Genomic DNA, 12500 nt, shown 5'->3' with positions numbered 1-12500 from the left:
AGGCCCTTAGTTGCCAGCTGAGGTTGGAGCTCCCTGAACTTTGCCCAAGCTATTCTTATTCTAGCCGCTACACTCTCAGAGCAACCACCCTCACTATAAACTTGGTCGCCTAGGTAACAAAAGCTATCAACTACTTCTAGTTTTTACCCCTGGTATGTGATGGAATATGTATGTGTGTGTGTGTATGTACTTACATATAAGCATATTTACATACATACATTTGTGTGTATGTGTGTGTATAATAATATCATATATTCATCCACTCCATGCAAGCATAGAAAAAAGTGATGGAAAATGAACTAATGGAATATATTATGGAATATATTATATATATATACACACACACATAAAGGGTGTTTCAAAAAATTTGATATCATTTTGCAATCTAATAACTTTTCCAGTTCTTGTTCAAATGACTTCAAATTTTAACAGCATGTGTAGAAACAGGTCAGAATTTTAAGTTTAATGTTTGATATGCTTATCTTTTCAGGCCTAGAAATGGTATTCATTGGAGGAGAAAAAGCGTTTTGAGTGTTGGAGTATGCTTGAACACAGTCAAAGCAGCGTGCATTTGTGAGAGAGTTCTCTAAAAAGTCACCAATGACAAAGCAGATTTGGACATGGTACAAAAAATTCAAAGAGGAAGGCCGTCTGTGCAGGGTAAAAGGATCAGGATGACCACTAACATCGGAAGAGATGGTTGAGTGGGTTTGCCAAAAGCTCTTGTGAAGCCCCAAGAAGTGCATAAGAACAAGTTTGGAAACTCAGATTCCTCCAACGACAATTTGGTGCATCCTGAGGAAGCGCTTGCTAATGAAACCCAACAAGCTGCAGCTTGTTCAGACCATAACGGCAGATGACAAGTGAAACTGCAAACAATTCTATGTTGATATGCAGGAGAAACTTGAAAAAGCCGAGTTCAAGGAATGTCTTGTTTTCTGTGATGAGGCTACATTTCATATGAATGGCAAAGTCAATAAGCATAATGTTCACTTCTGGGGTGAAGAAAATGCCCATTCCACAGTTGAGCATGAGAGGAACTCACCAAAAGTGAATGTGCTCTGCACCATCTCCAAGAAGCATCTTCATGGCCCGTTTTTCTTTGAGGGAAATGTGACTGGTGATGTTTATCTGCAAATGGTTCAGAATTGGTCAATGGATGAGCTCATTGCAAATGAACATGAAGACTTCACTTTTCAACTGGACGGGGCTCAACCTCACTGGAAGCTCACTGTGCAGGCTTATCTCAATGACAATCTGCGAGGGAGATGGATCAGTTGTGCTGGTGATGAAGACAATGTGCTGTTGAAATGGCCACCATGTTCACCTGAGCTGACACCTTGCAATTTTTTTCTCTGGGGCTATGTGAGGGGTCTGGTCTATGTCCCCACCACTCTTCCTGCAGACCTAGAGGAACTCGAGCAGAGAATCACTACTGCACTGGAGACTGTTACCCAAGACATGCTGCAGTGTGTCTGGGAGGAGCTGGACAACCAACTTGACATGTGTCGTGTCTCAGGTGGTGGGCGTGTTGAACATTTGTGAAATCGTTCATGGAATCCACAAATCCTTTCAATTTCTCCTCATTTAAATTTGGAGGAATAAATCCTATGTTGCTCAACATTAAGCCTGTTTAGTTTCATTGGCTTTGACCATCGAGCTTCTGTGATGGTCAGATTTTTTTAAACATCCTGTGTATATATATATATATATATATATATGTATATATATATATATATATATATATATATATATATATATATGTATAAAATATATATATTTATGTATATGCATATATACATATATATATATATATATATATATATATATATATATATATATATATATATATATATGTATAAAATATATATATTTATGTATATGCATATATACACATATACATACACACATATATATATATATATATAATATATATATAAATATATATAGTATATATGTATGTATGTATGTAGGTATAAAACTAAAATAACTGATAGAATTATGATGAGGCGTCAGCTTACTTTGGTTGTGAGAAATTATTTGACTTGCGTACATTTCTGCCTGGACTTCCCTGAAAAGAAGAATTAGTTTCAATATAGTAAAAGACGTAAAATAATAACCTCATATAAGCATCAATGAAAATATTTGGTAACCTATTGAAAACAAATGTTTAGGAAGATATGTCATCATCATCATCATTATCATCATCATTACCACCACCAAAACCACCACCACTCTCTCTCTCCCTATATATATATATATATATATATATATGTATGAGAGGGTGCTGAATAGTTCCTGGCTTTGGGTAAAATCAGTTAATTACGGTTTTATTCAATATATTCCCCTCTCAGATTCGCACACTTATTGCAGTGGCCCTTCAGTTTCTCTAAGCCCTGTAAAAGAACTCAGAAGTTTGATTCTCCATTGAGGCCTTTTGCAATACCCTTAAAGCCCAGACACTTTCTAGCACCTCCTCATTATATATTGGGTTGTCCAGAAAGTTCATGCCGATTTTTAAAGGAAAGAAAAAGGTCAATAAATATTTGCCATTACATTTTTAATCAACCAAATATGAACCATTTTGTTGCACAATGCATCTCCATCTTTCCTTTAACTTGAAAATACCCTCTTCCCAGAATTGAGGTGGTTTCATAGCAAATAATTTATCAAGGTATCTTTTTACGCCATCCAAGGAATTGAAATTACCATTATGACTATTCTGCAGAGACCTGAATAAGTGGAAGTCCGAAGGAGCAATATCTGGTGAATATGGAGGGTGGGGTAACACATCCCAGCCGAGCTGCAGCAATTTTTGTCTCGTTCCCAAAGAAACGTGCGGTTTGCATTATTATGTTGGAAAACAACACCCTTCCTGTTGGCCAATTCTGGACGTTTCTCTTGAATTGCTGCTTTTAACTCGTCCAGTTGTGTGCAGTATTTCTCAGAATTAAATGTATGGTTACTTGGGAGAAGCTCATAGTACAGAATTCCTTTCCAATCTCGCCAGACACAAAGCAAGACTTTTTAGGGTGAAGACACGCTTATTGTAGGATCGCTTTCTCTGAACATTTCGGTAGATAATCCATTTCTCATCACCTTTCACAATTTGCTTTAAAAAAGGCGCGTTTTCATTCTGTTTATAAAACGAATCACAGATGGAAATGCGATCCAAAAGGTTCTTCTCACTCAACTCATGTGGTACCCAAACATCATAGCGATTTGTGTACCCAAGCTTTACAAGGTGCTCATGAACGATGGATTTTGATATGTTGAGGCTTTCTGCCAATTTTCGGGTTGTGCAATGTGGGTTATTCTCAATTAATGACTTGATTTGGTCATCATCTGTAGTGGATGGTCTGCCTGATCGCTCTTTATCAATAAGGCTACAATCTCCAGCTCGGAACCTTGCGAACCACTTCCGTACAGTTCTTTCGGATAAAGAAACATTGCCGTAAACTGTGTATATTTCTTTGGTTGCTTGTGAGGCATTTTTCCCTTTACAGAAAAGGAAAAGCACCAAGTGCCGAAAATGAACTTTCTTATCTCCCATTTTAAAGGGTTACAGAATTAACACAGGTTATAGGAATGTAAAACTTCTTCCATGAAAAGATAGCTTAAACTGTGCTCTAAATGGAGGTGTAGTCAAATCCTATTTTACGGACTCATCCATGTTACGGACTCATCCATGTAAGATACTATAAATCGGCATGAACTTTCTGGACAACCCAATATATATATAGGGAAAGTAAGAAGAAAAAAAGCAAATATGCACATTGGATATAAAAAAAAATAGGGGCTTCTTATGAAAAGCAACGATAAATAAATACAGTTAGATGAACTGAGGTAGAAATAAGAGGAATTAAATTCATTATTTTATGAATTGTTAAAGAGATTCAAAGTCAAAATGTTGTTGTCATTGCTGTTCTATGGCTTTAATTTAATTCCTCTTAATTCTACCTCAGTTCATCTAATTGTATTTATTTATCGCTACATTTCATAAAAAAAAAGCCTTTATTTTTTTATATATTTAATGTACATTTTCACTTTTTTCTTTTTATTTCCCCCATATCTTTTCCATGTGTAGTTTCTATTTTCTTTTTGAAACATATTTCTATTATATATATATATATATATATATATTAATTGTTATTGCCATATTAATATGGCAGTCTTATAGATATAAGACTAAAAGCTGTTGCTGATTAGCTCCATGAGGCCATCGCCTTAAGATAGCTATTTAGAGAGACTTAGTAATCTTAATATTTCTATTATATATATATATATATAATGGCTGGATAACTGAAGAGATGGTGGTATGGATTTCCACCTCGGCATCCGAAACTCAAAGCTTTATCTTGGCCACCGTATAATTGTCACATATTACATTTACAGATAAATTCCTCTATTTACATAATATTGAGGTCTCTTTATTTCTTTTGTTATTTTACCGTTTTTATCAATATATATATATATATATATATTAGCGCAGGAGTGACTGTGTGGTAAGTAGCTTGTTTACCAACCACATGGTTCCGGGTTCAGTCCCACTACGTGGCACCTTGGGCAAGTGTCTTCTACTATAGCCTCGGGCCGACCAAAGCCTTGTGAGTGGATTTGGTAGACGGAAACTGAAAGAAGCCTGTCGTATATATGTATATATATATATATGCGTGTGTGTGTTTGTGTGTCTGTGTTTGTCCCCCTAGCATTGCTTGACAACCGATGCTGGTGTGTTTATGTCCCCGTTACTTAGCGGTTCGGCAAAAAAGACCGATAGAATAAGTACTAGGCTTACAAAAGAATAAATCCCGGGGTCGATTTGCTCGATTAAAGGCGGTGCTCCAGCATGACCACAGTCAAATGACTGAAACAAGTGAAAGAGTGAAAGAATATATATATATATATATTATATATATATATATATATATACATATTTGTGTATAAGTACATATTCTATCTATGTGTGTGTGTGTGTGTGTGTGTGTTATCCTGGTTTTTGTATTGCTCAAAAAGTACTTACAGATTTTCTAATCAAACGAGCATGTTTCTGAACTTTCCTGAAGAGATCGGTTGGATCCGTGCTTTGCATGTTGATGACAATTCCCTGGTATTGAAAACATTTTAGGAATCAAAGACGTATTGGAAGAATTATAAAACAGAACTTCCTAACAGTAAATGATTCTGTAAACAATTCTAATTTCTTATATCAACCAATATATGAGGCAGGATTAACAAGTTCTTGAAGCAACCGCAAAACCAAAGTACATCAGTGTTCCAGTAAATAAAGTAAAAAGCACAGTAATGTCTGTCTTGAGCCCAAAGATTCACTAGGCCATAGTTACCTGGTTTCCATGGCAAATAAGTAAGCAAGATCACAATCTTTTCCCTGGATAGGAAGCCAGTCCATTGCAAGGTTGCTCATTTAGAGCAGAGTGGACTCGCTATGGTGCTGCCTAATTTAGGAATTGAAACCACAATCTTCTGGTTGTGAGAGCAACAATCTAACCACTAGGCCTTACACGTATACAGTAAATAATGTATTATTTATATAAGGGGACTATTTTAACGAGCAGAATTCTTGACTGGAAAGAGGTGAGGGTCAGCAACAGGAAGAGCATCCAATCATAGAAGGTCTGCCTCAATAAGCTCTGTCTGAGTCTTGTGAGCATGGAAAAGTGGACTTTAAGATGATGATGATGATGATGATGATGATGATAGTAGTGATGATTGTGGAGGTGGTGTTGGTTCTTGAATGCCTACACTGACGATGATGGTTATGGTAATAGCAGTGGTGATGGCAGTAATGATGGTGTCACTGATGGTGATGGTGTTTGTAGTGGTGGTAGTGATGGTGATTATGTTAACGACTGTGATGGTGGTGGTGGTGGTGGTGGCTCTTGAATATCTCCAGTGGAATCCACTGTATTGTAAGTATTTAGCCGACCTGGTACCCTGTCTGTGGAGGATCACCCCATATCTTCATGTGCCCCTCTCAACTGCACTATCTTAACCCAACAAATCCCAGTGATTCTTAAAAAGGATTAGAAATGTTACCCTTCCTCCTCTAATTATGGCATCAAAAAGAAAAAAAGAAAAAACCCAGTGAAACAAAGAAGACTAAAAAAAAAGCATCACAATTTTGTTCCTCTCTTACCTTCCATACTATACTTCTACATGATGTAGGATTATGGGTAATTGGTAAACCAATGTGAAGTTTTAGCATTTTGTGACCATCTGGATGAAGAAATAAGAGAAGAGAAGTAAATAAAATCCTTAAAAATAAATAAAAATGTAAGACAAAAGATTTTTGATAATTAGAAAAACAAGAGATTTTACGACGACGACAACTGTTGCCATTAAAAGACAAATACACAAATAATGATTAAAACAAAGAAAAAAAACGATGCTCTTCCTTCTCCATTTGTTCCTCCATTCAAGAATTATCCTCTGTCATACCCTACGGTCCTTCAATACCTGGCTTACAATCACCTCCTCACCTTTCTATATCTCTCCCTTCCATTTAGTGAAGGTTTTTTCTTCTTTTTTCTTTCTTTTTCCATTTCCTGCTAACAACTTTTTTGTCTTGCTAATTACCTGGCAACCTCACTAGTGCTGGTGCTAAGAAAAAAACCCACCCTATACACACTCTGTAAATTGGTTGGCATTAGGAAAGGCATCCAACTGTGGAAACCATGCCAAAGCTGGCACCAGAGTTTGATGCAGCCCTGCAACTCGATGGATCATTCAACCCATGCCAGCATGGAAAACGGACTCTAAATAATGATGATGATGATGATGTTGATGACGATGATGTTGATGATGATGATGTTGATGACGATGATGATGATGTTGATGACGATGATGATGATAATGATGATGATGATAATGTTGATGACGATGATGATGATGATGATGATGATGTTGATGACGATGATGATGATAATGATGATGATGATGATGTTGATGACGATGATGATGATGTTGATGACGATGATGATGACAATGATGATGATGATGTTGATGATGATGATGTTGATGACGATGATGATGATGTTGATGACGATGATGATGATGTTGATGACGATGATGATGACAATGACAAACATATGGACGAGCTTTCACATGTTCCTTTCTTGCAATCAGTGAATCTTGTACAGTTTTCACATGACTGGCACCAGTCAGCACAATCTTGTTCTTGCAGGCATACAGGCATGCAGACCCCCACCCCCCACCACCACCACCGAGCTTCTAAGCCATGCAAATGGATATAATATACTGAAAATAAGCTTGTCATACATATACATACATACGCGCATTATATATAGATATACATGTATGTATACATATGCATATATGTATGCATGTGTGTGCATATACACACACATATATATATATATATAATTCCAGTGGCAACGGTGGCTCAAGAAGACTAGTACCTCCTTCCAAATGCAGGAGGGTGCTCAAAATAGGGTCTCTTCAAAACTACTTTAAAAGCTCGCCACATCTTTATGTTTTTCAAGGTGCATCCCTCTAGCATTTGTCTTTCTGGACTCCCAACAGGGGCCTTCTCTAGGAGTCTATTACTGGTTTTGGAGCATAATTATTTTTAATGGTCTTATAGCTTGCTTGTTTACCATCAAGTGCATTTCTATATCTCATGCACTGTTGCTAGGGGTCAATGATTATTGGCCCCCTATACTGGGTTCATCGTGCCTTCTGACAGCCATTCTTTGTTTTTTCCTTTGGATTTCAAACAACCAGGTGAGCCTGCTAAGTGTGCTGGTTTTGATGCTGGAAACCCGACCCTGTAAAAGGTTATACATATATGTACCAACCTTCATATTTACACACATATAAACAATGCAGAACAATTTGGCATCGTATTATCAAAATAGACATAGGGAATTTTAAAGAATCCTGTTGAGGAAATGAAGAGGTTAAATGGTTATGATGAAAGAGCTGCCAAATGCAATCAAGGCCTTCACTGACCACGAGATGTAAAGTTTAAGGACAATTGCTCCACACAAAAATCAGCCTTGCCAGCCATCAGAGACACTGACACAAATGAGGAAGTAGAAAGAAAAGATGGAAAGAAATACTCTGAAACAAGGAGGAACCACTGCAACCAACAAACTCTTTACATATTATAAGGATTCTGAAAGGGTCAGATGATGAGAGGTCTATACTTGTTTGAATGAAAGAACTGTTATGGTGATGTCTATGGAGTTGTTGACTCATACTCATTGGTTTGGTGTTGAGTACGCTTTTCACCATACTGTCTTTGTACTCTTCAAGATTCTCTCATTTTCTGGTTTGGGAATGGAATCTGGTTTCTTAGCATCTTCTTTATATTTGTTATGGTGTCGTGTTTAATTAGATCTGAATGGAAATTTTTTATTTGTTTGTCAGCTACAGTCTACCAGGATTCCAGTGGCACCAGAATCTCCACTGGACTTTGTGCGATAGTTGCAAATCATACAACATACAAGTGGTGTCTTTTGCTTAGGATCTTCAATGAAAACACGTCTGGTCAGGGAGAGAAACATTATCTTTCTGGAAACAGATGAGGGTTGACAACAGGAAGGGCATCCAGTTGTAGAAAATTTGCCTCAATGCATTCCATCTGAACTATGCATGTATGGGAAAGTGGATATTAAAATGATGATGATGATGATGATTTTAGCTAGGTAGTAAGTTATGGTGCACTTGTGACGTATACACATATATACATACATAACATATATTCATAACATACATGCATATACACATGCATATGTATATATACATTCATATATGCAAACGTATATATGTACATATTTGTGCATACATACAGCATACAAATGCCCACACACACACACATACATATCTTGAAGTACCATGCACCACCTATTGTAAGCAACGAGTATCAATCCATGTTGTCTCACTGCCAGAGCAACACAACACCTTACAACCAGACTAAACGGGGAAAACAAATAACTTACAGTCTTTGTAAGACATCTGGTAATTCAATATCAATTCATGTAAACTCTGAAAGTAATAAAGGTGGTTGTTTTTATTGTTTTTATTGAAATGCAATGTTTCAACTCAAAATCTAAAACTTATAAAAGATTCTGAAGTTTCAAATTTTTTTATTTGGTTTGTAAGGTTCCTGACGAGAAGTCATGCAATGAAAAAGATTTAACCCCAGGAGAACACATCCTCCAGCAAGTTTATGATGCAATATCTGTGTCTGAGCGTGATTGTTGCCAGAGCGGCTAACCGTGTAGGTGGCACGTAAAAGGTACCATTCAAGCGTGATCATTACCAGCATCGCCTTACTGTCACCTGTGCCAGTGGCATGTGTAAAAAGATTTGAGTGAGGTCGTTGCCAGTACTGCCTGACTGGCCCCTGTGCTGGTGGCATGTAAAAAGCACCCACTACACTTTCAAAGTGGTTGGCGTTAGGAAGGGCATCCAGCTGTAGAAACCCTACTAGATCAAGATTGGAGCCTGGTGCAGCCATCTGGTTCGCCAGCCCTCAGTCAAAATCGTCCAACCCATACTAGCAAGGAAAGCAGACGTTAAACGATGATGATGATCTGTGTCTGTTATAAGGTGGCAAGCTGGAAGAAACATTGTCTGTCTTTACGTTCTGAGTTCAAATTCCGCCAAGGTCGACTTTGTCTTTCACCCTTTCTGGGGTTGATAAATTAAGTACCAGTTGCATACTGGGATTAATCTAATCGACTAGACCCCCCCTCCACTAAAATTTTGGGCCTTGTGCCTAGAGTAGGAAAGAATATCTGTGTCTGTTATATTGCAAACAAGAGAGTAGACAGCTCGCATCTGGCGCTGACAGGAACCAACAGACTGGCTGCTTTCTGGGAATTGCTCTTCCTCCATATTGGTTAGACCTGTCTGCTAGAGATTTAGTTAGTTGTTTAACCAATCGATTATTTGTTTAATCCTTTGGACAATAAATCAATCAGCCACGCTTGTCAGAATCCTTTCGTTGCCATCCATGACCTCATCAGTGGGAATCAAATTATAATTTTACAAATCTCTTCACCATTCTTTCTAGTAATTCAAGTGAATAAAGAATAAGGAATTCCTCCACCAACATACAATGCTACACACTTGCATATAAACACACACATAAACACGAAACACAGATGGATGTTTATTGACACACCAACGAATGCAAACCAACACAGCAGTGGATGCGAACCAGCCTGCAGCACATATCAACGCACGTTTACCAATCTATTATCAATAAGTTTTTCCCTTTTTTTGCATCTCTAGTGTAGGGTGATAAGGGTTGCCTCACATATCTGCCAGAGTCTCCTCTCATTTTAGTGTCAACATATTTGTGCATAGTGGCCTGCATCAGCAATGCACAGCTATGCACATACACATTGCAAATGCATGGTGGTATGCATCAGTAACACACAGTTATGCACCTACAAGTGGATTCATGGATGGTTCCGTTCAGTCGCTCTTGTCTGATTTACCAATTTTCGTTTTTTTTTTGAGAGAGCGGAAAAAAAAGGCTTTTGCAGACAACCTATAGTTTATAAAAACTAAATTCAAAGGAACGAAATTCACTCACGAAGAGATACCAATGATGATGCTGTGTGGAAAATTTGTGCCAGAGGCAGTGGAAATTCTGCCAGGGACAGATCAGCAGATGAAGCTATAAATTGGGGGTTCCCAACCTGAGGTCCATAGACCCCTAGTGATCTGCAAAGGTTGTACTGGGGGTCTGTGAACATGATAAGCTGACAGACCTTTCAATATCCTGGGGTCCATGGGAAAACTCATTTAAAGAAAAGGGGTCCTCGGTAGTGAAAAGGCTGGGGATCACTGCTATAAATCATCAAAGAAAATGGTCAAAAGATAAAAAAAGAAAATCCTCTTACCGAATAAACTAGTGGCTTGTACATGAGTTTTTCCCTCCGGCTCATGCCAAGAGCACCGTAAGACCCTTTGTAGTAGATACCCAAGACAACATGTCGATATTCCACAGTTTTGAAGACTGTCTTGAACCCAATTGAAAACCTTTCAAGAGTTGGAATCCCATTTGTCATATAACTTTGGTCTCGTTCAGGAAATTCTTCAATTTTATTGATTGGTTATTTTAAAAGTATTGATATTTAAGTATGGGTAATGGAGGAAACCACTATGTGGTTGCTTTGTCTGCTAGAAATAGCTATTAAATCTCTCAATAATCATATCTTACTATTATGAGAAATGGAAGGATACATAGGATAAGAGAGTCATGGAAACATTGTCTAGAAGTGCAGGCATGTGGCTGAGTGTTTCTGTCGTTGGGTTGATGATCAAAAGGTTGTGAGTTGAACCCACAAGCTTCTGTTTTGATTCCAGGTTGTGCTCGAATTAATTTTCTTGAATATGTCATTAATGAGCAGAGGTCATAATAACTGAGTGGATAAAGTGATTGGACAACCTGTTCATGGGTTGTGAGTTCAAGTCCAAGACAAGCATCACAGGGTGTTTCTGGGCAGAGCATTTCTTGCTGTTGTAATTTTGCCTGAGTTTAGTCAACCTTGATTGAGTTGATCTATGATCAAAGGCATTCCATTCATGACCATCTCAACTCTTTCTACATCTACAACTACTTCATCCACTGTGTCCTCCTTCTTGTTTTGAAACAAGAGGAAGTGATGTGAGGGAAATTTAGCTGCTATTTATAGAAAATCAAGTGGTTGCATGGTTCCCAATAATTTCACTGCAAAGGATCTCTTTTTATGGAAATGGCTTTTCTCAGAGACCCTATATTTCGAAAGGTCTGTTCACTCAAGAAATTTTTGACTCAGATCATAGACCCCCATAGGAGATTGCAAGGGGTCTGAAGATCCCTGGTTGGATACTACAGATATAAATGCTCCATTGCTACTAGAATACTTAATTCCTCATTGCTACGGCTCACCTAGCCATCTAGAAGAGTCACCTTACCTTAAATACAAAGGTTTTCCTATCCAGGATGAAGGGACATAAAAAAAATTAGGGCATGAAGGTTGTCAATTCAAACCATCCAGTGCAGACATTTGAATTTAAGGGAAATTTAGCTGTTATTTCTAGCAGGTTATGCCAATGATCCTGTACAGTAAGCCCTTATATTGTTTTGCCTGTTTTCGTTTTGTAATTTTATTGCCAGCCCTGTCCCACTCCATGTCAGGCTGAATCTCCATGAGAACTACAGGTTAAAATACAGGTACAACTCATTTTTGCCAGCTGAGTGGACTGGAGTGGATGTGAAATAAAGTGTCTTGCTCAAGGACACAATGTGTCTCCGGGAATTGAACTCATGACCTTATGATTCTGAGCTGAACGCCCAAACCACTAAGCCACGCACCTTCACACCACTCATGATAACTAAAGAAAAAAGGTAAAACCATAAAAGAACATGATAAAAAAAATGTGCTGAAGAGGAGTGGTCTAAAATGGTAATGAAAATGGCAAACTCTCTAAAAATGATAATTAAAAAGACTCCTCCC

At 37.8% G+C, this 12500-nt stretch overlaps 1 protein-coding gene across 2 annotated transcripts in view; it reads right to left on the bottom strand.

The window, feature by feature from the left end:
* The window catches only part of LOC115217533 (tubulinyl-Tyr carboxypeptidase 1-like), a 32591-nt gene that overhangs the window by 1207 nt on the left and 18884 nt on the right, over nt 1–12500 (bottom strand). For both annotated transcript variants that reach the window (XM_036507049.1, XM_029787258.2), the window contains 5 exons: nt 10902–11073; nt 8985–9030; nt 6158–6237; nt 5024–5107; nt 2022–2071 (listed from right to left, as the gene is read on the bottom strand). In XM_036507049.1, coding sequence (XP_036362942.1) covers nt 2022–2071; nt 5024–5107; nt 6158–6237; nt 8985–9030; nt 10902–11073 — 432 coding nt within the window. The remainder of the gene's footprint in view (nt 1–2021; nt 2072–5023; nt 5108–6157; nt 6238–8984; nt 9031–10901; nt 11074–12500) is intronic.

Source organism: Octopus sinensis, linkage group LG11, assembly GCF_006345805.1.
Source record: "Octopus sinensis linkage group LG11, ASM634580v1, whole genome shotgun sequence".
In the NCBI taxonomy this organism is placed as follows: domain Eukaryota; kingdom Metazoa; phylum Mollusca; class Cephalopoda; order Octopoda; family Octopodidae; genus Octopus; species Octopus sinensis.
The sequence above is the reverse complement of the archived record's forward strand: the minus strand, read 5'-3'. Positions and strand labels throughout refer to the sequence as shown.